Genomic DNA, 26,429 nt, shown 5'->3' on the forward strand with positions numbered 1-26,429 from the left:
ATAGTGATTTCTAGCCTTTGCAGTGAAGTTTTATCATATCCAACGTAGCGGTAGGATAACATATTTAAAGGATTACGCGTAACGATGTATAGTAAGTAAAATATCGCTCATTAAAAACTTGAAGCGAGAGATTTTCATTGCAAATGAACTAGAGCATGGAGGATTTAGGTTCCAATTTCCGGTTCTGACTAGCGCCATCAAACGAGTAATTTAAGAACTTGAATTTGTCGATATCCCGTACTCAGCATCGTTCGGTGATTTTGTCGTATGATTCTAGACACACTTTAGCCGTCTAAAATAAATTGGTTTGCCTCTTATTATTAAAAAGTTTGATAGCTAGAAAAGCTAAAGACATATGTTAACGAGGATTCAATGATAACTGCTGACGTAACTTAAGTTCGTGGAATATAAGGTAAAAATTCGAGAAGAGAGATAGTCTGTGCATATACCGTAATACTAAAACAACCACCGGCTAAACCTCCAGCGAATTTTTCACAAAATGCCCTTAGGTTTCCGAGGGGCTTGTATCCACTTTTTATGGCGTAATTTTTTATCCTTATTCCAGATAATGGTTTAGCTGACCTTTTGCAGAACTGATCATCGCATCTTAGAATGCAGCTACGCGTCGCAGCAAGTGCAGCTTGAAGAGAGAGAGAGGAGACTGTAACAAGTCAGGAGGAAATTTGTCATCATGAAATATTTCAGATGCCTTCGACGAATCAACTTCTCCTTTAAACATAGCAGGATTTCTCCAGCAGAGGAGGCTGTCGTCAATATTAACTACCGTCCTTTCTCCACGCTTAAACGACTAGATAGTTCTACAGTTAGGGGCATCCCTTCAGTAGGGACTCAGACCAGTCTTCACTCAACTTTTAGAAATCAAGCAGCAGCAGCAGCAGCTGCAGCAGTTTTCGGTGGCCATCGCTGCTACTGTCAAAATAGAATAAATGATGATGAAGATTGGAGTAATGGTCGGTATCGTTTGAATTATAATCATAATAATAATATTATTTATTTCTTATATCTCTGTATACATTTCTGCGCAGTTTTCAAATAAACAGGGCTGTCAAAAGAAATAAAAATAGTCAATCAAATTGCCTAAAGAAGAATGTTTTTAACTCAGGTTTAAAAGTAACTAAACTAGTACAGGATCTGATCTATAAGGTTAAACATTGCTGCTCTAATTTTAGTTCTATATTGTGAAACTGGGCCCTGGTCCTCTAAACAGTCCGATATATGGTACTTAACTTAAGGAATGAAAGCTGATTGAAATGTTCAGCGCTGTACGACTCCCATTATCAATTAATGTTTTCAGTATCAATCGATGATGAATTGAATGATGATGATGCAGTTTATCGTGAATGTATTAGTGAACAGTATATTCTACCAGAGGAAGGACAGCGAGTTCTAATCATACAACCAGGTATAATATAAACGCTCGCTTGAAATGCTGTTTACGTACCGGTATACAATTTCTTACAACAGTAGCGTCAACAGTAGTTCAACAGTCATTGGTTTGATTTAACTCTAAAATCAAAATTCAATTTTGATGTATTTTCCCCGAGAGACAAATTCTATACGTGAACCACGGAACTGGGTGTTGCTCTTGGTCAAATTTTTGCTGTTAGGTTAAATTTGAACTTTCATCATTTCAGATATCAAATGGGGCCCGAAACGTCCGAAGATCACTTCAGCCGCTTTACAAGTAGAAGAGGGATGTGCTTTAATCAGGACATTACCTAAATGGAATATTACTGAAACTGTATGTGAATCCTGTGTCTCATGCAGTCAGAACTCTACTGAATAGGGCGCGCAGTTACTGTGATACTCATTTCTTATTTCAGAAAACTATTTCATTAAAACACGTTCATCCTCGGACTATTTTCGGAAAAGGTAATTACGCCGATTTAACTCGGTTAATCCGATCGCGAGCGAACGGAATGACCGCCGTTTTTATAAACGTCGAGATGTTAAATTCGATACAACTCGCCACGATGCAATCCGATTGGAATATTCCCATTTACGACCGCTACACGATCGTCTTACAAATATTCAAAGTTCACGCCCGGACCAACGAAGCTAAATTACAGGTGGCGCTAGCGGAGTTGCCGTATTTCAGATCGCGTCTGCGCGGAGCTCATGACGGTAATTTGAGTCGACAGCGCGGGATGTTGTCTGAACTCGGTGGAGACTCAGATGTGTTTATTGACACCAGACGCAAGCATTTACAGGTAATACTTTTACATTTACAGGTAATACTTTTATATTTACAGGTAATACATTTACAGGTAATACTCACAGTTATGGGTAGTATTTACATTGACTGTAATACTGATAATTCATTAGATCTTTAAGACATTGTTTTGATGTATTGTTTTCCAGGACCGTGAAAGTAAAATCAACAAAATCTTGACGAAATTAAAAAACCAAAGGCAGATAATCAGACAGTCTCGTAAAAAGAGACAGATTCCCATCGTAGCAGTCGTTGGATATACAAATTCTGGTAAAATATTGACTGCGTGGTTTCTCCGGTGCCTTGTTTAAGTTTCTTGTTTAAACGATAAAATTCGCTTTCAGGAAAAACTAGTTTGATAAAGGCTTTAACCGGTGAAGAGAATATGACGCCGAAAGATCAGCTTTTCGCGACGTTGGACATCACGGCTCACGCGGGTAAACTATCGAATGGTTTAACCGTGATATATTTAGATACTGTAGGGTTTATTCGAGATATTCCCACTGGATTAATAGACGCTTTCTCTGCTACTCTCGAGGATGTTTTAAATGCTGTAAGTATCAAATGCTTCATGGAACCTCGTTGCAACAAAACTTCATGGGACAAGAAATTATGTTCGTCATAACAAATAGTTCATGATATCCAGTATAGAATTATTGAAATTTTCCTATTATGGACAATATTCTAGGTTTGTAATTTTGTCAGTACAACAAATACCTGAGTCTCAGTTTTGTATGCGTCGGTCTAGAACATCCCCCTAGACTGGAACCACCCTTAGTCAGTAACCTGTCTGTGGTTTAGTTTCATGATCGGATATTTTCACAAACCACATATATATGTTGGTATAAGCCCATCCGACTATAAAAAGCTTACCACCAACGATTAGGTAACTAACTAGAACCACCCTCAGCCTGGAACAACCCCCCCCCCCCCTATATTTTTATTTTTTATCTAGGATGTTTTGCTGCATGTTCGAGATGTCAGTCATCCAGATTCAGAAGCTCAGAAATTACACGTCAAAGAAACTTTACAAATGATGGATCTTCCGCAGAATCTTCTCGATGATACGATTGAAGTTTGCAACAAATGTGATAAATTAGACGAGTAAGTTGATTTATCTTTCACAGCAATTCATCATATTCTTCACAGTATTATTGCAAGGAAATGTATTTTTTCTAGAATTCCGAGTCCAACCGAAGATTCATTCCTGACGTCTGCAGTCAGCGGTTTAGGACTCGGAGAACTCGGTTCAAAAGTTGAAAAACTAGTTTTGGAGTCAAAAGGAATATTGACGAAAAAATTAAAAGTACCCGCGAATGGAACTCATCTCAGGTAATTCCACAGTAAATCCATCAGACAGTTTACCTAGCACATCATAAACATTTAGTTCATTTTGAAATGATTTTCCATCTAGTTTTTAGCCACTAGGCGAGTTATGTGTATCTGAATTAACTGATGAACCTTTGAGATATTTTAAGACAAGATTTCTATATATCATTGATGGATTTTAGTTGAATCTACGATGTGCGCACATTGCTGCTCGGTAAATCCTCACTTGCCACAGTAAATCTCCGTGCCCTCAGAGATCGTCGTGTCTCGTTTCAGCTGGTTGTATAAAGAAGCGACAGTTCAACGTGTTACTACTGATGAATCTGGTTATAATCTATTAGTTCATTGTTTAATGTCACCTGCTGCTTACGGAAAATTCAAATCTCAGTTCGGAAAGAAGAAGTCGTGACGGAGGACAGTCTCGCCACCTGTTGGAAGACTACATCATTTCGAGCAACTTTGTACAAACACAAAATTTAGAATTTAGAAAATGCAAAAATAGTATATATTTTCATATAAAAATAAATGCACATTGTTAAGTTTCTAAGAATCGGTTGTCAGGATCGCCACCTCCATATTGCCGGTCGACGATATTTAATGGTCGCCATTTTGATTGTTTTGTTGTTTTTCGAGAATGAGATCCATGTATGCGCCAGTTATCAGATCTGTTTCATTGATACCTAATTTATCCATCAGATGATTAGCAACGGCTTCACCTTCGCTGACGGTTTGATCAGGATTTAGAACAACCTGCAAGACAAATATGAGGCTTCATGTGCGGAAACGAACTGTGTACGGGCAACTCTGGCACCGGAGTGAGGATTGGAAATATTGAAACGAAAATTTTGCGATTTCCCGAGTTATCATAGTTAAGAGTAAGGCAGTGTTGAGGGTTTTATTGTACTGGACCCGGTTTCACAATTTGACTCAGGAGTTGAATTATTAAAAACGTTTTAACTTGGAGTTAACTCTGAACTGACAACTGTGAAACTGGATTGTGTAATTTCTATACTTTCATCTGAACTACCTCTAATTCCATGAAATTGCCGAGTCCATCAACCTGGTCTAGATGAACCCTCGTTTGTCCGATCATGTAGAGCAGACGTGTTTTCTTCACTATACCCTTTATACCGAGGGCTCTTTTAAGAGTTTCCTACTAACAGAAATTAAAGTTAAGAGTTGGATGTCTATGTAACAAACATCCCGAGCTAAACGGATCTGATTGAGCGGAGTCAGTGACGATCAACACTTTCCATTGTAACCCGTACAATGTCTGGTATTCTGATTACACTATAGGATGTACCTTCAAATCTTCAGGATTGCGGACTATAGTAATGTGGTAATCGCTCTGTTTCGGACCACTCTGATTGGAGCGCTCATATTGTATCAGCTGACCAATACCCTGAAATAAAACAGAAAATAATCATTCACATCTAATAATACGACTTACACAACGTTGTAGAGACCGTCGGTTGCCGTACCTTAAATTCTCTCAACTTTAAACGACCGTTTGGTACATGAAAGAATGTATCTTCTTGTTCGAGAATCTCTTCTGGTAAATTACTCAATTCAGACGCAACTTTTTTCAGCGTCTCGAAATAGGTGACTTTCGCTTTGATTTCCACATTCGCAGGCATAGTTATAAATTGACGACACAAGGATTGGATCTAAAAATAAATTGGTTTTAGCATGTCATTTATTAAAACGCAAATTTTTTATTAGTAGACTAATAGACACCGCCTAAACTATTCAATTTATTTCTCAATTGAATTGTAATTACTTAAAACAAGCTAGGTCCATATCATATCATACAAAAAAGCTCAGTCAGAGCTATCACAGTTTCTTTCTTTAAGAAAAAGTAATCAATTGCCCAGTTCAGAAATACTAATTATGGGATTCGAACCCTAAAAGACTTCATTTGATCGAACCAAATCCTCTTATTCCAAACTAAATAAAACACGATTAAAATGAATAGAGACATAGAAAATGTACGGACTAAATGTATGATTCTCTAAATGATTACGGGATGGGATGTCATTTTCAAATAAGGGGATTAGCGCTAGTTATATGTACCTTTACTTACTAAAATTCTAGACCAATTCGACTGCGCTATTTTTCTCCTCACACATGAATACATTACTTCATCAAACTAAATTACCGTTCACAATAACCTGAAAAACCTTCAGATTTTATTAACTTCAAATGTCTACAGAAAACCGAGATCTTTCAGAAAATCTGTCACCAACATTTATATCAATTGGTGAATATTTTAGAACTATTTTTGAAGCCGCTTCACATCCTCCTCCTTATGGGACGAGCGGCATGCCGGGATACAGGGTCTATCGAGGTATCAGCAGACTCCTAGTATAACACAAACTATCCGATAACCAAGTAACGCAACGATGATAGACAAGTTCAGAGTTTTTTTTGATAATCTAATAATCATTATCATTCCTTAAACAAATAAATAATAACTTCCGTAAATTCATAACCAGAACAAAATCATAGAATCATGTGGGACTAAAAATATAAGGATGATACAACCCGACGATCCAGCCAGCAACTGGCAGTCGGTTTTTATTTTATACATATAGGTTGCATTCAAACCCGGTGACATGTACAACGACGGCGCTGAGTCGTTCTACCGTGAGTCTATGGTTCTTCGGAATTGAGTAAATGGCGTATTTCAGGGGGAAACAAAGACGTTGAATTGTTGTAAATAGGAGTGATCTAGGGGTGTGTTTGCCCTGAAGGGCGTCAGATACTGGATTTATCTATCAATTCAGGTCAGTTTGTATTTAATAGTTGTAAATCTGAAGCTGAATTTCGCCGTTACGAACAAGAATTCATTCATATTCATTTCGAAATCCCATTAAAAATGGGGATCGATCAATTTAAATTTAGATTTATTATCCCAACCCTTGGTATTTCTGACGTCATTTCGTGGTGTATTAAGTGTTAATTGTTGTGATTGATGTAAAATGTTTTGATTATTGTTGTTGTTAGGTCCGACAGGAAAGACGCCTTGTGTAACGATGGTAACGGAATCGGTAAACCGTGTTAATTCGACCACCGGGTGCGGTATGAACTCGAAAGAGTTGGGTGAAAATGACGATCTCGCTACAGGAATGATCCTTGATTCATATCTTCTGTTTACAACTCATAAAATGAATCCAAAGTAAGTGATTTGTGAAATTTTGGAAATTTTGAATTTTCTTGTGCCGCGCATAAAGAAACCCCCGTAACTACAGTGTTAACTGCTATCATTATTAACACTGGAGCCACTTCACTTAAAAGTGGCTTCATTGAAGTCCTATCAAATTGATGGATTTACAGCACTTGAATTTAACGCTGGCAGCAGCAGCATCAGCCTCATTTGCTGCTGGTAATAAGATAATTGCTGATGGTTTGAATCCTTATTATTGTTGACAGCGTGACGTACATTTCTGATATACTACGTTGTTATTATAATTACCCTTGTGGTTGAATAAATTATCTGTTATTAAACGCAATCATCATAAATTTTCACACTTAACAAATAACTCATTTTATTTAATGATTTATGATATTCATTACATAACAATGACGTATAATCGATAAACAATTTCAAGGTCTATTTATGAAAAATTCATTTGTTTTTGGAGCTTGTTCGTTTCTATTTCATTGATTTTGAGAAGATTTCCCCGGGTGATTCAAAATTCAAGCCTATTAAACCCTTTATATGTTACATGTAATTGTTAACAATGTTACAATGAAGGCAATATGAATATCTCCGATGGATTAAATCCTATATTTTGCTAGCATTAACCCTCTATCTATAATACACAACATTCCGGGAATCAGTTAAAACTCATTGAGATAGGATTTACAGAACGTTCCATAGCGCAACAACTTACGTCAAACTATTTTTGGTAAATTTGGGTTAATTATACCTCGAGCTGCAACAAATTGATGATTTGTTTCAAAATTATGGCGTCAGGCGCCCAGTCCCAGACAAAATTGGCCTGGGGCCGGTTGCTGAAAAGTTGGTTAGAGTTAACCAGTGGATAGTTGACATAGTGACAATTGAAAGTTCATTGTTACTATGGTATTTATGAACCGGTTATCTTTTACCAATTTTTGAGCAACAGAACCCAGGTTTAAATCTTGTTATTGATTGTCGATATTGACGATGGTTATTATTATTTTCAGGTATCGTCAGTCTAAATATCGATTAGAAGAATGGAAATCAATCGTAGCTCAATTCATTAAAGATCAGTTGTACGAAAAAGCGTTTAAATCATTAACAAACAATGAAATGATGCAGACGTTCGTCAGTACAAAAACAAAACTACAACAACGAACGTTTAAACAACACGTGAGTTCACTTGAAAATGTTTTAATCAGCGGGTGGTACCTGTACAATCAAATTTCAAGTGAAAATTGTCGTCTAATTTAGATATTTCTCCTTGAACACTTCCTCAAATTCTGGAATGATGTCAGCGCGATACGGCAAGCTCTGAATTAATGATAAGTATTGATTTTGTTTTGTAGGTGTTTCGGTATCTGAGAATGTTCGACCGCAACGCTGGTTTTACGATTAAACCTTGCGCCCGGTATTCAATGGAAGGAAACATCGGTGGAAAGATCTGCGCTACTAAAGAATGGTAAATAATACACAGTTTGATCACGTGTTGTTAACTCAATGAAAGCTAGATAATCATAGAAAGGGATCTAGTTTTTAACTCGATCTCACATTTGTGGAACTGGATCCAGGTTCGAATCCCTGCCGAGAGGGATGAAACCAATGTCAAATTGATGCCAGATAACTGAACATTTCAATTGACGATGAATTAATTACAATGTTTGTAATCAAGGATTAAAGAATTTGAGTGGATAATCGATGGTTGACTATAATAGTATTTGATTTTAATTTCCATTAGGTTCAAACATGAAAAGATAGAAATGTTGGTCGGTTGTATCGCTGAATTAACGAAACAAGAAGAATGTGAATGGTTGAAAGCTGGTATTAATGATTTCAGTATCATGTACTCGTGTCGTAAAAACTGTGCTCAACTATGGCTCGGTCCGGCCGCTTTTATTAATCACGATTGTCGACCTAACTGTAGAGTAAGTTCATTTCAAATTCTATAAACTTGAATACGAGAAAATTCAGAAACAGAAAATTAACGAGATATTTCATCAGTCGTGCGATGTTTTATTTATTCTACGAATGGAGGAAATATCAGTCTGTCATTTTTGATAATTTTCACAACAACCATTTCGAATTGTTTTGTTCCTTTGTGCGGTGTTTATGGTTCCTTCATTGGCGTTCCATACATCCCGTCATGTGTTTATATATAATGGGCCTATGTATATTAATTATTAATATTTCTATGTTTTTGTGATGAGTCGGGTATGTGAGATGTTTCAGTGAGATTGTTTTGTTTTTAGTTCGTACCGACTGGTCGAGATACAGCGTGCGTTAAAGTACTACGCGATATCGCTCCCGGAGAGGAGATCACCTGTTTCTACGGTGAAGACTTTTTCGGCGACAATAATTGCCTTTGCGAATGCGTGACGTGCGAAAGGTTCGTGTTTAATGTTGCATTATTTTAGGATAAGGATTTTATAGATGTGATTTAAATGTTTGAATTGTTGAATTGCTAGGCGACAGATGGGAGCGTTTACGGTAAAAGGAAAACGCGACGCAGCGGGAGCCGAAGAGAACGGGTATAAACTACGAGATACAGACGTACGACTGAATCGAGGTCGCCGTTCAAAAACTAACAACAAAACGAACAACATTGTTGACAGCGCCGACGACGACGATATTTCTAATTTACGCCGTTCGAGTCGAGGACTTATAAGTACAGGTAAACAACAGCTCCCTCTACTTTATTTTACTCACATCTGAGGCATGGTTTGTTCAAGTACCAAGTGAGGACAAACCCTCCATTTCAGTCAAATAAAACTAATGCATGTCAACTGTAGATTAATGAGAAAATCCTTTATATGATAAATTTATTTGAATGAAATCACTGTTTTGCCCAGAATCGGGACAGAAAGGAAAAGCTGGGAGTTTATACTATCCTGTGTCTGGTCATTCCACCTGATGAAACGTTTTGGCTTCATATCCATAAATTCATCAATTAGAAATCTATTGTTGGACTTTTCCGACCAATTACCCTCTGTCAACAACCTATTCAGATTATTTCTTGAGTTCTTAAAAACTCAAATTCTGCAACATCTCAAATTACAGCATGTAAATATTTTTCAGAAAACTGGGACAAACGTGCGAAGAATATTGAGAAATTTGCGCATTTACTGAGTCCAGTAGAACTGAAACGTCGTGGTATAACGCGTTACGACGCCGAAATGTTACTATCTCAGGGATATAAATTACCGGAACCTAAAGTCGTAATCAGCAAAGTGCCTTATCAGAGTCATTATAAACTGAATGTGGACGGAAACCTCGCCGAGAACAGCAGCAGCAGTACGCGTAGATCCTCGTCATCTGCTGCGTTACCCTCGCGTAGTACCTCGTCGTTAACCTCGCGTTCTTCAAACGATAGTTCATACACGTGGAAACGTCACAGTTTACCGGGCGAGAACGTCATCGAGCAGATCCTCATTTCGCACGGTCCGCGTAACGCACCCGAGCGTCGGTTATCTCCACGACGATCCAGGAATGAGGATTATAACACTATATCACGTGATCGGACTTCCGATGTTGGTACCGGAGCGGAAATAGTGAAATCTCAGCGACTAAATTCAGGAAGTGAAGAAGACGACAATAGTTCGAGTATCATCCGTCCTGCGAGTTCCGATCCCAGTGGCGCTACGTCGTTTAGTGATACCTCGGTTACGACTAGTCAATCAGCGGTAACTACGCCGGTTACTCGTTTCTATGGAATACGTGGCGGTGAATCGGAAAGAACTATAGGTGGCGCCGCGCGTAAAGGTACGACCCCCGTGCGTCGTCAACGTCGTAAAAATAGCAACAAAGCGAGCGACCAATACGGTATCCTAGCAACGACTAGAGACGAAGATCAAATCGACGGTAGCGCCGCGGTCATTAGTAAAAATACGGTTTACCGTGCGGACTGCGGCGAGGACGAGGTTACATCGAGTTGTCGTAAACGTCGTCGGTCCGGTCGTCTGCTCGAAAATCTAACAAATATAGACGCGGCGACGACATCTCCGCCGATCAGTGAGAACTGTCGAGTCACCCGCAGTCGTTTAAATAGTCCGTTAAAATATCGATCGGACTCCGACGATTCGAATTGCCCGAGTTTGATCGGCAGCAATAAACAGAAATCGGAGTTATCGCCGACGACGACGCTGAAACTCGACGTTTATGATTTCGACGATGACGAGGATTTCGACGATCGGGATGAGAAAGTTTCTAGTTACAACAATCTATCAAATGGTCGCTACGGGAAACGAGCTAAATCGACGGCGGCGGCGTCCGATAATGAGTTCACCGTACCGATATCGCCGGTTACGCGTAGCGGTCACGTCGGAGCGGTCGTCAAAAATAAACAGCCGAAAATTTCGATTAAAATGAAAGATTTGGTGCAGAAATGCGGAACGACTTTAAACACGATTAATAGCAACGGATGTAACCACGGAAACTCGTCGTCGAGCGACGTGTCGTCGGCGTTAAACGGCGAGCGGAAAGTTCCAAAAATACCGAAATTAAAAATACGCATGCGTCGCGATATAATGCTGGACGAAAGCGGCCAATCATCGGACTCGGATACGAGTTCACGTAAGAGCGTACCGATTTACGAGGTTTTACACGAACCGGTCGACGGCGACGATACCGCGATACCGGTATCAACGCATCAACGTAAATCACCTCTTAAACGTCTACGTTTGAAATTCGGTAACGAACCAGTGACGGTTGTTAATTTGCCTCAGTGAAATTTCTAGAGACTTCCTTGAAATTGATGAATCTCCATCTTTTTAACGAGAGGCGCCTTGTTTTATGATTTAGGTCGTGTTGTAAGTGAAACTGTCTTCACGCGGTTATGAGTTACAAATCAATAGTTATTGTGCATCATCAGGTTTTTTATGGTGGCTGATTTAGGGTCATACAAAAAATCTTTTATTTTCTCGTAGCCGAAAACAAAAAGTTTCAAATTCTGGCAAGAGAAAAAAAATGGGCCAATGTAAAAAAATGTATCATGTGTCTAGCCATTAGTGAAAATTTGTCACCGCCATAGTTGTTTAATTGTGAGAGTACTGAAATCACGTTGTTCCGGGCAACCCTCATCCTACTGCAGTGGGTGTCGCCTAGAAATTTGATTTAGACAAAGAGCAAATTTAGAATGTCTCCCATATTATGAATTTTTGATACTTCTAGTAAATGAATTATGAATATTGAATAAACCGTAAAGGGACTTCAGTTCTGTTCCAGGACCCAGTTCCACAGTTGTGACTTTAGTTCATTTTCGATGAGTTAACTCGGAATCAAATGTTTACTTAGAACTGTGGAATTGGACCCAGATTTACGTTTTGTGTGAGAAGCTAATAATACTAATAACTTCAGTAATCACAAAACAAGATTTACTAAATTCGATGCTATCTGTTCAGAACAGATGTATTCAATTCACTCAATATTATATTAATATTTGTGACTTACTCGGAATAAGATACAATAATACTTATTACATATATAATGATGATTATGATATTTAAAGTTGAAAATGAACTGCTCATTACAAAAAAAAACCATTTGTTTAAGAAGAACATTTCTATATTAAGGCATGATTAAATAATATATCGTAACTTATCAATAATCGGAAATTAGAAATGATTCTTCATTTATCTCTAGTCGAACAATATTATTGATGCGAAAATGTGAATTTTAATTCGAATTATTTATTGAATATTATTTATATTTAACAAACTGAGGGTCAGTGGTTCGTCGATACAGTGGTTAACCATTGAGTAAACACTGATCCCTGAATGGCAAGATCACAATTAAAATATTAGTAATTTATTTGTTACATTTTGTAATTAATGAATTAGTCAGTTAAAAAATTGAAAGCAAAATGTCCTCACTATATTGTTTGAATGTCGTGGGACCAAAAATGATTTTAGTTTTAGTAAATATTTTACTTGAGATGATTATAACTGATCTTATATATGCTGAGATATATTTTTCTCGTCACTCGGTGCACCGATAAACCTTTCCCTGTAACAGAAAATACGGTTTTCGTTATCAGCCGTTTGTTCCCGGGTTCCTGATAGAAACAGTCAGCGAAAACCGCCGTGAATCCGTTGTATATATACGAGATATTACTACTGCACGCAGGTATTTTTCTATGAAGATTACAAAATAACCACTATTCTTACTGGTTGGATTCAATATAGCTTAGAGGGGTCGGGGTTCAGTTGTTTAGTCGAACTGTTTCCGCAGTTGGTATTAACCGAGGTTTTGTAACTAATGGTAAACAGTTATGCGCAACTATCAGAAAACAACCCTTGAACAACTGACCAGTCATTTATGATAATTTGTTATATCGTATCGTTCTATTGTCATCGGTCGGCAATTTATATTTGAGTGGAGTATTCAGATACTAATGAGAAAAAAAAAACGTTATTGTTGATTCTTAAGTGTTAATGGTAACTATTAATATTTAATAGTAAACAAACTTATTTATAATTAAACTATTTCTGTATGGTGTAAATGATATATTTGTGTTAAATGAATGATGAATTGAAGAACAAACACTTGATGGAGAATAAAACCCGGCTGGGCACCATGTTGTTTAAGAGTTGTGCATGGAGTACGTATAATGGCCAGGAGTTACACTTCGAGCCAACGACTTCTAAATGCATTCGACTCCTTTAGATGTGTGAAATTGTATCAAATAAAAAAAGGAATTTTAAATCACCACATTTTACGTTATTTTTCTTTAATCAGTGATGACAGGAACAGAAATCATTTTGAAAAATGTCGATATGAAGTCCACCTCATCAATAGTTACTAAATAATTAACCATTTATGACTTGTAATTTGAACTTGGATAAAATTCAAAAATTCTTGAAGCTTCTCAAATTATTTTTTATCCATTGAAAAACAATTTCTATTAGCAATATCAGGAAATATGTATTTTTAGGGGGAGAAGTGTTTATTGATATTGCCCGGTTTGCAGGATACCTTTTTTGTTCCAGAATCATCTGTTCTACTTCCATCAAAGAGAGATGATTAGTGCAGTAAAATCAGTTCTAAAATAGTCAGGGACCAGCGATCGAAGACGCAGTTTGCAACCTGCTAGGTTCAAGTATTTTAGTATGGTCATGGACTAGTTTATACGTCCATGGTATGGTGAAGCATCCGGTCCTCCACAGATCAATACCAGTTTTTTTCTCATCGAAATTACCTGGCATGCGCAGCACAAAATGAACAACCCTAATTGTGTATGGTAGTTGTCTAAATTTAGTCTGAATACAAGTTGTTGTTACAGGTTCCCTACAACCCGGTTTGTAGAACGACGGCTAGGTACTAGACTAGTCTAAATTATACCTGGCCCCAGTTTGCCGCGAACGAATCTACTTCCTCGAAAGATAGGACATTCATAGAACTAATTAGAACAAATTATTGAACATATATCTAAACATTCTTAGCGCCACTTTCATTTAGAAAAATTCGGAATATTTTCGAACCGTAACCAGTCTGCATAAAGACAATAAAGAAAATTTGGCTTGATTTTGTAAGCGGTAACCAGTCTCTATATTTGCCTGTGGTCAGTTTTACTAGGGTAATTCACCGTATTAAACCTGAGGCCTAATGAACTGAGATTCGACTGATTAATCATACAGATTTAGAGAATCTCGCTAACCAAACGAGGATCATGTCGAGAGCGATGAATCCTAGTCAGCAGAAGCTGGCAGAGCGTCTAACTATACTGAATACCCGCGGTAAAGGTATGCTGACCAGGATTTATAATATTAAAAAGGTAAGTATTTTTCTTTTCCCCCACCCACGGCCACACCACCGCAGCGCAGTCTCAGTCAGTGTCAATCCAGTCTCTTGTTGATAGAGAGTCTTGTTCAGAATTGAGTGTTTTTTACGATTGTTTCAGATGCTCGGGGGTCCAGATTCTAAACCTGGTTTTATGACCGATAAATCATTAGACGCCGCGATGAAAACAATAACCAGAAAATTTCCGACATTTGACAGTCGAGGGGTAAGTGTAATGAGTTCACTCTAGAAATGAATAGTGTTCTGAAGTGTTTGTTCTGAATATGTTTTTTTCTCCTTTACAGAAAGAATCGAATCACGTGAACGTGATTAAAACTGATATAGTTAAAGCGTTGGCGTTGTATTACGATACGTTCGTAGATATTCTATCATTTAAGGTGAGTTTTTTGAGTTCAAATCAATGTAGTGCAGTTTAAACACTTCCTTATAGGGTTAAGCAGCCTGTCTGTGTTTGTGTTAAGTGATTGGAATGACAGTGAGCAAAAATGATACATTTTTGAGAAAGTATTGAAAAATTCTAAAAGTCAAAATGAAAGTAAAAAAAAGTCTTTCATGAAAGTTGCAGGGGAAGGGCATACTGTCTACACCGGTTTAATATGGTAGTTTCTTAAATTGTTTTATTGATTGTTATTTTAGGATCACGTCAGTAATTTATTGACTACATTTGACGCCTGTCAAGTTCACTTGGATATTGTAAGTAGTTTCTATAAAGTGTTCGTGATAAACTCATCATTTGCCTAGTTTTCACAGTCTGGACCGGGATCTACTTACTCATAGGCCTAGTACTTTTGTTTAAATCAATCAGAGACTTTAAGAGTTAAAGTATTGGAAATTTAATTCTATAAGAACTGAGAGGACTGGGGTGTTGGAGAATGTTTCTATTTATTTGTTTGTTTAAATGATGGCTATTTATTTTTCAGTCTTTGAATTTCAATTTAACGATGGGATATTTGGAGCTGATATCGATGTATGTTTCGATCATGTTGTTATTATATCGTATTGAAGATCGTAAAGCTGTTATTGGATTGTATAATTGTGCTCATGAACTCCTGCACGCTAAATGGTGAGCACAGTTCGCTTTGATATTGCGCATCCTCAAGTTCAATAATTTTTTAGTGAGGATTCAGTTAAGATGTGATTAGTTAATTAGCGTGTTAGTTAATTAACGTATTTGTTAATTTATAGCGCTGAAAATTTTCCACGATTGGGTCAGATGATCATCGAATATGATCCACCTTTGAAAAAAATGTGCGAAGAATTTGTTCCACACAATCGGGTACGTAGAGATCTTACGTGTTTCCAATCTATAAATCAGGACCTAGTTCCACAGTTCTGAGTCAAATTTGACTCTACAGTTAAAACAATGAAAATCAACTAACTTTAACTCGGAGTTAACTCAAACTCACAACTGTGGAACCGGGACCAGAGTATTGTTTGTACGTGATGATCAGAGTTCAAGATCTCACATGTTTCGGATCAATAAATCAGTGTATTGTTTGGACTCGTCCGACATCCGATATTCATTTCAATATTTCTGAATTATCATGAAGTAAATCGGTATGTTTGTGTTATTGTGTTTTAGTTGGTAACTCAAGCGTTGCTGTCTCTGGAACAAGTTTACACGAGACGTAACCTGACCGCGGAATATTGGCGTAAAAACCAAATACTCAGCTTACTCTCCGAACCAAACAAATTAATCTCCTATGTTGAAACGGTAATTTCAAAAGAATTCTTTATTTTCCAATCTATTTTTATATCAGACACTTAAGGAGACTCTGTGATGAAAATGTATTCGCTTTCGGAAGTAAAAGTTTGTTCAAGTTAACCAAAGAATGAATACTAAATCGAACAATGCAGTTTTAAGTGTTTTGTTGTCAATTAACGTATCATTAGCTTTAACTCTCATTCCTGATCGGAACTTTCATTAATCCGCGTTGTTTATATTTCAGAACCCTTGTGAATACGTTTCTATTGACGCGATGGAGAAATGGATTGTCTGTAAGTAAGAGTTGTAATCATGCATTTTACCGGAGCTCCTACTGTTATTTATGATGAGATATATTTTTGCGTATTTCAGTTGGATTTTTAGTGTGTAATTCACAACTGGTAAATAATCCACAGGCGAATGAATTATGGAAAGCTGCTTTACATAGTAGTTACATTCTACCTTTATGCCGCGATGAAGTTCTACACACTCACATGTTCATCATGAACTATTTTGATAACACAAAGGGGTAACAATCATTTCACTTCTATTTATAAATGTCACCAGTAGAAAGTGCTTGCCGTGGAGCTGATTGTCTCGGATTATTGCGTGACAAAATGTGTGACAAGCAATGAGTGTAATTACACCTTATCAAACAAACTGAAGAAAATGAAGCAGAGATGATCGTCACTTTGAATTCTTATTTCTCAGACCGAAAAAAAACTTGAAATCCGCCCTCAGTGGTGAAATTTGCCCTCAGGCAATGGACCGACTACGACGGAGAGACGTGACTGCACTGGTGGTCGCTTGAGTTACCTTAGTTAGTTACCTAAACTTAACTAACTTACATATAATTTATATATATTATATTAATATACCGGTAATGATAATCCATAACTTGATTTTTAGGCAAAGTAGACGTGTGAATGAAATCAAAGAATATCACGCGATTGCTGTTCAGAACGCGTAAGTTTTTATATCATCAAATCTTGCTGTAAAACTACAAACAATGTTAACTATTTCACCCAGTCCTGGTTGTTTCTGTCTGTGGTACATCAGACATTAAGGTTCTTGGTGAAAGTAACTATATGTTGATGTATATCTTTAACAGGCCGGCTATTCACAAAGACAGACGCAAGTATCTACGGACGAGTATCAAAGAGTTAGCGTTACTATTCACTGATCAGCCAGGTTTACTCGGCCCAAAGGTACAGTTACTATATATGTTTATTACATTTTGATAAAAGTTGAATATTCCCTCCATTGAGTTTAGTATTAATGTGGTTATAATGAAAAAGAACAGATTTTGGATTAATTTATTGGGGGTAGTGTACGTATATAGTTTTGAATGAACTGCTAGGTCTATTGTTTTCGCTGAATTTTGACCAGATTTCTTATGATTTGTTTTCAGGCACTTTATATATTCATGGCATTGTCAATGTGTAAAGACGAAATTGAATGGTTGCTCAGACATTACGGAAATCCACCCCCTAAAAAACTAAACTTGAGAGTGTCGGCTGAAGATTTTGTCGATCGTCAACTTCCTGAAATGCTGTTTCATATGGAAGAATTAAGAGGTAGGTTTACACAGATTGATGACGTACCAAAGGGTTTGGTTCCGCGATATCCTGCATACTGTGTTTGCTTGGAGGATATCCTGCAGGATTTGGTTTCAGGATATCTCCACATGTTGTAGTTTCAGGATATCCTGCTGCAGAGTGTAGGGTTCCCAGACTGCAAATTGTTCTTTGCTACATCATTGATATGTAATCAGCATTTAGTATTTTCTAATGTCTGTGATACTTTGCTCATTCTCTAGCGCTAGTGAAGAAATACAACCAGGTTATACAGAGATATTACATTCAAATGATGGCTGGTTATGACGCGCCGGCGTTAAATGAAATCATACAAGTACGTCATGTTACGTTATTGGAATTTATCAATTATTAACGAAATTCTCGAATGTTATTTCATAGTGTTTTGGTATTTTCAGTCGTTGTCTGCCTGTCCAGAGGATGAATCAATGATTCTGTCTTCATTTTGTAATATAATGCAGTCACTGTCAGTGAAACAAGGTAATCACTTTCTCTCTCACTTCATAAAATGAATTTCTATTTCATTTCACTCCGCTCAACTCAGATGTTTTGACTTGAGAGTGATATCTGAGTTGGACGGTACAGTAGACTCCGCTCAAGTCAGATGTTTTGACTTGAGAGTGATATCTGAGTTGGATGATACAGTAGACTCCGCTCAAGTCAGATGTTTTGACTTGAGAGTGATATCTGAGTTGGATGGTACAGTAGACTCCGCTCAAGTCAGATGTTTTGACTTGAGAGTGATATCTGAGTTGGATGATACAGTAGACTCCGCTCAAGTCAGATCTTTTGACTTGAGAGTGATATCTGAGTTGGACGGTACAGTAGACTCCGCTCAAGTCAGATGTTTTGACTTGAGAGTGATATCTGAGTTGGATGATACAGTAGACTCCGCTCAAGTCAGATGTTTTGACTTGAGAGTGATATCTGAGTTGGACGGTACAGTAGACTCCGCTCAAGTCAGATGTTTTGACTTGAGAGTGATATCTGAGTTGGATGATACAGTAGACTCCGCTCAAGTCAGATGTTTTGACTTGAGAGTGATATCTGAGTTGGATGATACAGTAGACTCCGCTCAAGTCAGATGTTTTGACTTGAGAGTGATATCTGAGTTGGATGATACAGTAGACTCCGCTCAAGTCAGATCTTTTGACTTGAGAGTGATATCTGAGTTGGATGATACAGTAGACTCCGCTCAAGTCAGATCTTTTGACTTGAGAGTGATATCTGAGTTGGATGATACAGTAGACTCCGCTCAAGTCGGATGTTTTGACTTGAGAGTGATATCTGTGTTGGATGATACAGTAGACTCTGCTCAAGTCCAATCTATTGACTTGAGAGTGATATCTGAGTTGGATGGTACAGTAGACTCCGCTCAAGTCAGATCTTTTGACTGGAGAGTGATATCTGAGTTGGATGGTACAGTAGACTCTGCTCAAGTCCAATCTATTGACTTGAGAGTGATATCTGAGTTGGATGGTACAGTAGACTCCGCTCAAGTCCAATCTATTGACTTGAGATTGATATCTGTAGTGGATGGTTCATACTATCATAAAAATATTTCTACAAATATCTGACAGACTACTAAATGTATGTTGATTGGATCTGGCTTGAGGATAGTCTACTGTTTTACTATCAATATCTTTCTAAACTGCCTCAGATTTTACATGATGTTTTTGTGTATTGTCGTTTCAGTTGAGATGAATGAGTTGTTTGATTTTCGCGGGATCCGTCTGGATTGGTTCCGACTGCAGGCGTATACCAGCGTTAGTAAAGCTGCGTTCAGTTTGTGCGATTATCGTAATCTCGCCGTTCACATGAATATGGTTTCATTTCACACTAAAATGGTCGACAGTCTCGATGAAATGTTGCTGGAAACATCAGATCTATCGATTTATTGGTAAGATTTCAGTAGATTGAGCTCCTCCTCACAGGTATCAGCCTGTCTAGTCCGAGCTCCTCCTCACTGGTATCAGCCTGTCTAGTCCGAGCTCCTCCTCACTGGTATCAGCCTGTCTAGTCCGAGCTCCTCCTCACTGGTATCAGCCTGTCTAGTCCGAGCTCTTCCTCACTGGTATCAGCCTGTCTAGTCCGAGCTCCTCCTCACAGGTATCAGCCTGTCTAGTCCGAGCTCCTCCTCACTGGTATCAGCCTGTCTAGTCCGAGCTCCTCCTCACTGGTATCAGCCTGTCTAGTCCGAGCTCCTCCTCACTGGTATCAGCCTGTCTAGTCCGAGCTCCTCCTCACTGGTATCAGCCTGTCTAGTCCGAGCTCCTCCTCACAGGTATCAGCCTGTCTAGTCCGAGCTCCTCCTCACAGGTATCAGCTGTCTACCGGTATCTTTCTTTCACATACTGGCTTCTCGTTAATCTAGGGTTCATGGTTTAAATCCTGATGGGGGCAGATTTTCTCACTTATCTCTGGTCTGTCTCCCTTTCAATGAAAGAAAGAAAAAAGCTTCAATAAATCCTTGAATGGCACTCGGCGGGGGTGGGAAGAAACCTCAAACCTGATTGATGCTCAGTGAGTCCCTGAGTTAAGTTCAGCGGGTTGAGGCTAATATTGCAGATTTTTCATTTATGTTTACAGTTTCTATACGAATATATTTGAACACCAGTTTAAACAGTGTATGGAATTCCCTGCACAACATCGTTACAGCATCGCATTTCCGATGATCTGTTCGCATTTCATGAATGCTACGCATCCTCTCTGCCCGGAGGAACGACATTCGATCGGTACGACCAGCGTGCAGTACGCTCATTGGTTTATTAAAGAGATGACTGAAGAGGTTAATCAGGTCATCACAGCCGTTTGTGAGGAACAGTGCAATATGGCAGATAAGGTAATATAACAACCTTTAAAACACTTCTATTGATGACTACCCAAAAGTGCTGGTGATAATTCGAAAATTTTAGAATATTCTACCCCAGTTTGTTGAATAACGTCCATACCCCTATAGTGCGTCTAAACCACAGCACGGTGTATGTTTGTATGTGCTGCCATCATTCAATAGAGATAAGAACTAATTGCAAATAACATCGATATACCGCAATGCGGTTTACTAGCAAAGTCCATCTCCAATTTATACACCACATTGAAAGGGTAGATTTAAGAAAATTTACATCCAAAATTAGAAAGGAAATTCTATAAATTGCTTTTGGGTTTTTTATTCATAGAATGAACAGTGTTTTTCACATGTGTCTCATGTATATTTGTAGTTGTTGCCGAAGAACTGCGCGGCTCACATCGCCAACGCCGTCAGTCGTAAGAAAAACAAAGATCGACGAAAACTACTTCCCGAACCTGAAAAACCCGGCACGGAAAGTTACCGCAAACATCGCGAAGAATTCAAAAAGTACGATTTCAGATTTCAATGTCTACAATCTACAGTTAGATCCTGTGCAACTGGACCCAGTTCCACAGTTGTGAGTTAAGATTTAACTCTTGAGTTAACTAATTGAAAATTAACTAATGTTAACTCAGAGTTAACTCGAACTCACAACTGTGGAACTGGGTCCTGGATCTTACAGGGTAATTGTCATTTTGATTTTAATCTTCAAAATCTTTTTTTCATATTTCATTTCATAAAGAATTGATAAGTTGCATATGGCGTTGACGGAACTGTGTTATGCGTTGAACTACTGTAGCGTTATCACAGTGTGGGAACATGGTTTCGTACCCAGGGAATTCTTTGTCCAACATTTAGAAGCCAGATTCAATAAGTAAGACAAATTGTTTTTAAATTCTACTCGCGAAGTAACGAAGAAGAATGAATGCACTTTTTATTTGTTTCTGATTTTAGGGCGTTAGTCGGTTTGATGATGTACAATCCTGAATCGAGTGAAATCGCTAAACCTTCGGAACTGTTAAACAGTGTACAGGCTATCATGAGTGTATTGCAGAGTCTGGAAAATTACAGTTAGTATCAAACCTAAATCTTAGAAAATCGAACATATAATTTTAAGAATTTAAAAGTATTTTACAGTAGACTCATCCTTAGTCGGTAGGTAAACTACTGAATTTGATGAATTTAACTAAAAATCTTTTAGGAAAACCTTTTTGCCTTATTTTTACTTGAGTCAGGGGCGGATCCAGAATTTTAAAGGCTGGGTGCTCTAGCACTCGGAGCACCCCTTCCTCTGGATCCTCTCCGGTCAGTTTCCCATCAACTGAAAACTACTGGTCCCAAAACTACCGGTACTGAATAAGCTTTAGTCTACTGTTAATAGTAAGGCATACCATATCAATTTATGTGATTTCTTGACTTCTAGCCCACTAGATCACATAGACCCTGTGAGTTCTATTGTCTATCTTATCATTATATTGAGTTTTGATGTTGTATTATTTTCTAGTTCACGTTGATATTACTCGCGTATTCAATAACGTTTTACCGCAACAAACTCAACCGACAGATAGCATCAGCGGAGAGAAAACCATCACTTCAACTTATACTACGTGGTACGTTAAACAATAATTACTGTAGGAACTAGCAATTCAAACAAGGGCTTTATATCATTAAGGCAATTATTAATTCGATAATTCACAGGTATTTAGAAGTATTGTTACGGCGAGTGAGTAGCGGTCACATCGTTTATTCACCCAATCAGAAAGCATTTGTGAGTCTAACGGCTGAAGGACAATTACCGTTTAATGCAGAAGAATATGCTGATATTATGGGTAAGTTGAATAATAAAGAGTGAGTTGATCATTCGTGCACAGATCACCGGTCAGTCTCGTAATTTTTTGAATAACAATTTGGTTAATTATCTACGTAGAAATGCGAGCGATGGCAGAATTAGTCGGTCCGTACGGTATGAAATATTTAAATGAAAGATTGATGTGGCATACCGCTAGTCAAGTCGAAGAGCTGAAGGTCAGTGCTACTGAGTTCTCTGTTCAACTTTAACCCATACACCGAGAATATAAGAATTTAAACTGCATATTTGAGTTTTATATTTATGGTTAACTTGGGGACTAATACAATCAACGATGGCTGACTGATGGCCATTTTAAGTTGAGAGATCTTTTGACTTAAGAGTGATATCTGAGTTGGATGATACAGTAGACTCCACTCAAGTCGGATCTTTTGACTTGAGTGGGATATCTGAGTTGGATGATACAGTAGACTCCGCTCAAGTCAGATATTTTGACTTGATGAGTGATACCTGAATTGGGCGATATTTCTAGTTGTGTTTATTTCAATCATAACCAATTGTTGATGTTTATTGCAGAAATTGGTGATATTAAATAAGGATATACTGTCTAGTTTACGCAGTAGTTACGACAAACCTGATCAAATGAGAAATCTTTATCGTATGCTGCAGAGTAAGTTTCATCGCGGCCTCCACAAGTCGTCCTCCACTTAAGGTTTAGATACATGTAAAATGATTGAAATATTTTATATATTGCTATTTTTAGATGTTGATAACGTTTTACAAAGGATGACAATAATCGGAGTTCTTCTTTGTTTCCGAGATATTGCGCAGGAAGCATTGAATGATGTACGTTCACTTAGATACTACCGATATCATCTTGAAAAAAACGCAATTATTGAAATTCTTAATTCATGATTTTCATTTTAGGTTTTAGAAAATCGAATACCGTTTTTACTGAACTCGATTCATGACTTTCAACAGCACGTTCCAACTGGACAAGATTCAATGGTACATAATTAAACCACGTAACAATAAAACTGAGCGTTATTTAATCTAAAATACTATTCTATCTAAATACATTACTCAGTTTCTCCATGTAATCCAATAACAATCAACATTTCATCTTTCCATTTCATAAATAGCTGTCATCTATAAGGAATCAGGTAAATGTATTATTGAATGCAATGAGACTTCACGTGTATATGATTCGTATGCTTGTATTTACCTATATCTATTCACTTACCCGCAATGTTCTTATTTGGTTGTTTAGATTGTCAATGAAATGGCGTCAGCTGCTGGGTTGAAATGTGATACCGATCCTGTACTTTGCGCTGCTCTTAGATCGCAGAAAACTGCAGGTAAGTTTGGATCCCGGGTAGTTTGCAGTATTTTAAGACTTTAGGAGATGAGAGTTACACAATTATCCCCGAGGCCAATATTGGCTGTTCTTTTTAGCCCACTTAGGACTTTAGACCCGGTGTGAATATTGAAATTACTGGCATCATCAGATTGAAAAGTATTTCTCTACAAAATGGGCATGGTGTCCCTGGGCGCAATGCCAGTGCTCACTTAACGCAAAGTTTATTGCAAGAATATGTCACCCGAACCTAACTCAAATTCAGACATACCCATTCTTTACGTTGTCATGTTTTCTTAGTGCTAACAGTGATGTTATAATGAGTTTTAACTGTATATTATATCACATCTTGGTGTATGTCATGTATTTACAGAAGTTGGATCTGAAGATGAACACAATATTGCCTGTCTGTTAATGGTGTTCGTAGCGGTTTCGTTACCAAGACTCGCAGCCAATCCTGAATCCCGTTACAAACCAGCTCTCGAAGGTCATCTCAATAATATGCATTGTATTTCTAAAGCTGTGAACACGTTAGCGGCGGCATTGTTTACCATTTACGGTAGAAACGATGTTGAAGAAAGACTCAAAGAATTTTTGGCGGTAAGTTTCAGACTTTTACTTGATGGTTTTGAAAATTTGAGAAAATTCATACAGCTTTAGTTGGTCTACACAGACCGAGTTAGTTAACGGTATTTCAACATGTTTGACAGGCGCTGCCATCTTTCAATATAGATAAAACTAATTACAGTGAACTCGCCCGATATACCGCCCTCCCATATACCACGACCCCCACCTACCGCCATGTTTTCTCAATGTACATCTCTATACAAATACATAGTAAAACACTCCCGATATACCGCCAGAATTGTTCTGCACCTATGTGGGCGGTATATCGGGGGTTTACTGTCGTTCTGCACCGATGTGGGCGGTATATCGGGGGTTTACTGTCGTTCTGCACCGATGTGGGCGGTATATCGGAGGTTGACTGTACTAATTAAATCAATACATCGCACTGCGGTGTAGATGCACAGCACTGAAAGGGTTAATTTCACTGATCTATAATTGTGTATTGTTTCAGTTGGCCTCGTCTAGTTTACTTCGACTCGGGCAGGAGCCCGACAAGGAAGCGGTGAAAAACCGAGAATCAGTTTATCTGTTATTAGATCAAGTGAGTTGAAAATCTCATCATCTCGGCGCAATGGCAGATCCAGCCTAGCGATACTCAGATTTGACCCCCGGATCCGCTACTGCAGCATATTCTTTGAATGTTCGTATATTTATGTAATCTAACATGTACATGATTTTATATTTCTAGATTGTACAGGAGTCTCCGTTTCTTACAATGGATCTTCTTGAATCGTGTTTCCCGTATTGTTTGTTGAGGAATTCGTACCACGCTGTTTACAAAGGTTCAGAGAATTGAACAGTATAAACCTACTGACAGTATACACTGTCCTGTGTGCAGCGAAAACTGATCGTAATTACTTATGAATTATACGCAAGTGCTTCTTCTTACTATCAGGCAAACTTTATTTCATATTCGAATAATGTATTTAGAAATTACTTTTATATATTTGTGCATGATTTTTATGCTATTTCCATTATTGTATTCGTTTATATTATTTATTTACACCGAAGAAATTGAACATTGTATATTAGGAGCAATGAAAAAAACATTCTGTCGCATCAGGACCAAATTGTTTATAAAATTGGAAGATTAAGAATAGACTATAGCAGTCCATAGTGTACAAGAATTATAATCTACAATATTCTAAAAACAAAGTTGTCAACAAAATAATGAATTGATTTTATGAGTTTGTATTAGTGATAAACCAATCGATCGATTCATGTGTGTGTATTCTTCAATTGAATATATGTTTGTAAACTTTATAATCATGTAATTGTGGACAGAATGTTTGATTCTTGTTAATATCTGAATAAAAACAAGATTTAACAAATGTGCTTGTTAATGAGTGCCTTGTTTTTGGCATGAGGATCTACTAGTCACCATCGACAGGGGATGTGTATGGAGTAGCTGTAGGACCTGCCTTCCTGATATCAGGATCATCATCATTTATGAAGGATCTGTGGCAATACTTTTTGGAGAAAGACCAGAGACTCCTTTCTCAGGTTATAAGACACGCGGAGAGCATATGAGATATTTGATAACCATTGATGAACACCAAATCCGTCGTGTTGAGCTCAATGATACCGGGTAGTGAACAATTATTGAACTTTTGGACTTTATATTATTTTTTTCATTATTTGTGGGTTTTTCTAGTGATTATGAGATGATTTTCATTCTGGGAATTGGGCACCCTCATTTGCCAGGGCTTGTCTATTAATTCCATGCGGTGGTAATGTACTGGTACGGTATTTGTATACGGTACCGGTACATGCATGATTTTACTCAATTTGACAACTACTATAAATTAATTTGGTTGATTGCCTGCCCTGGAAAGCGAGGAAGTGAAATCTCAGAGGGATGCGAACGTAACAGCTAGGCAAAGCGAGTGACACAGCGGAGGGGATGTGCCGCGACCGGATCGACCAATCACGTCACTCGTTACAAATAGA

At 37.9% G+C, this 26,429-nt stretch overlaps 4 protein-coding genes across 5 annotated transcripts; 3 read left to right on the forward strand and 1 right to left on the reverse strand.

The window, feature by feature from the left end:
- The first annotated feature begins 235 nt into the window (after positions 1-235).
- On the forward strand, positions 236-4,051 carry LOC141912783 (putative GTP-binding protein 6). The gene is made up of 10 exons (XM_074804178.1): positions 236-412; positions 566-971; positions 1,316-1,423; positions 1,656-1,762; positions 1,845-2,231; positions 2,383-2,503; positions 2,578-2,786; positions 3,189-3,337; positions 3,413-3,565; positions 3,839-4,051. Exons 2-10 carry the CDS (start codon positions 692-694, stop codon positions 3,969-3,971), a joined length of 1,647 nt encoding a protein of 548 aa, XP_074660279.1. The 5' UTR covers positions 236-412; positions 566-691; the 3' UTR covers positions 3,972-4,051.
- Positions 4,052-4,094: 43 nt separating this feature from the next.
- On the reverse strand, positions 4,095-5,794 carry LOC141913089 (uncharacterized). Of its 2 annotated transcripts, none has more exons than XM_074804537.1 (5): positions 5,646-5,794; positions 5,044-5,229; positions 4,866-4,964; positions 4,590-4,715; positions 4,095-4,312 (listed from the first exon to the last, which is right to left on the reverse strand). In XM_074804537.1, exons 1-5 carry the CDS (start codon positions 5,697-5,699, stop codon positions 4,157-4,159), a joined length of 621 nt encoding a protein of 206 aa, XP_074660638.1. In that variant the 5' UTR covers positions 5,700-5,794; the 3' UTR covers positions 4,095-4,156. The 2 variants fall into 2 exon arrangements, with proteins under 2 accessions (XP_074660638.1, XP_074660639.1); XM_074804538.1 differs by having other exon boundaries at positions 5,636-5,694.
- Positions 5,795-6,224: 430 nt separating this feature from the next.
- Positions 6,225-13,445, forward strand: LOC141913140 (uncharacterized). Its single transcript, XM_074804599.1, has 8 exons — positions 6,225-6,348; positions 6,569-6,740; positions 7,754-7,919; positions 8,096-8,208; positions 8,485-8,671; positions 8,996-9,132; positions 9,212-9,417; positions 9,822-13,445. Exons 2-8 carry the CDS (start codon positions 6,598-6,600, stop codon positions 11,468-11,470), a joined length of 2,601 nt encoding a protein of 866 aa, XP_074660700.1. The 5' UTR covers positions 6,225-6,348; positions 6,569-6,597; the 3' UTR covers positions 11,471-13,445.
- An 895-nt stretch (positions 13,446-14,340) lies between these two features.
- LOC141912581 (nck-associated protein 1-like) lies at positions 14,341-25,755 on the forward strand. The gene is made up of 30 exons (XM_074803870.1): positions 14,341-14,514; positions 14,641-14,745; positions 14,825-14,917; positions 15,177-15,233; positions 15,461-15,603; positions 15,726-15,816; positions 16,123-16,254; positions 16,490-16,538; positions 16,618-16,774; positions 17,155-17,211; positions 17,357-17,453; positions 17,657-17,822; positions 18,065-18,156; positions 18,239-18,320; positions 19,536-19,740; positions 20,430-20,682; positions 21,059-21,195; positions 21,431-21,562; positions 21,643-21,758; positions 22,193-22,298; positions 22,387-22,517; positions 22,616-22,713; positions 23,072-23,165; positions 23,259-23,341; positions 23,423-23,503; positions 23,638-23,658; positions 23,766-23,853; positions 24,226-24,452; positions 24,931-25,020; positions 25,168-25,755. The coding sequence occupies exons 1-30, from the start codon at positions 14,410-14,412 to the stop codon at positions 25,273-25,275; spliced, it is 3,396 nt and encodes a 1,131-aa protein (XP_074659971.1). The 5' UTR covers positions 14,341-14,409; the 3' UTR covers positions 25,276-25,755.
- Positions 25,756-26,429: the final 674 nt, after the last annotated feature.

The sequence above is a fragment of the Tubulanus polymorphus genome, chromosome 11 (assembly GCF_964204645.1).
Source record: "Tubulanus polymorphus chromosome 11, tnTubPoly1.2, whole genome shotgun sequence".
Taxonomy (NCBI): domain Eukaryota; kingdom Metazoa; phylum Nemertea; class Palaeonemertea; order Tubulaniformes; family Tubulanidae; genus Tubulanus; species Tubulanus polymorphus.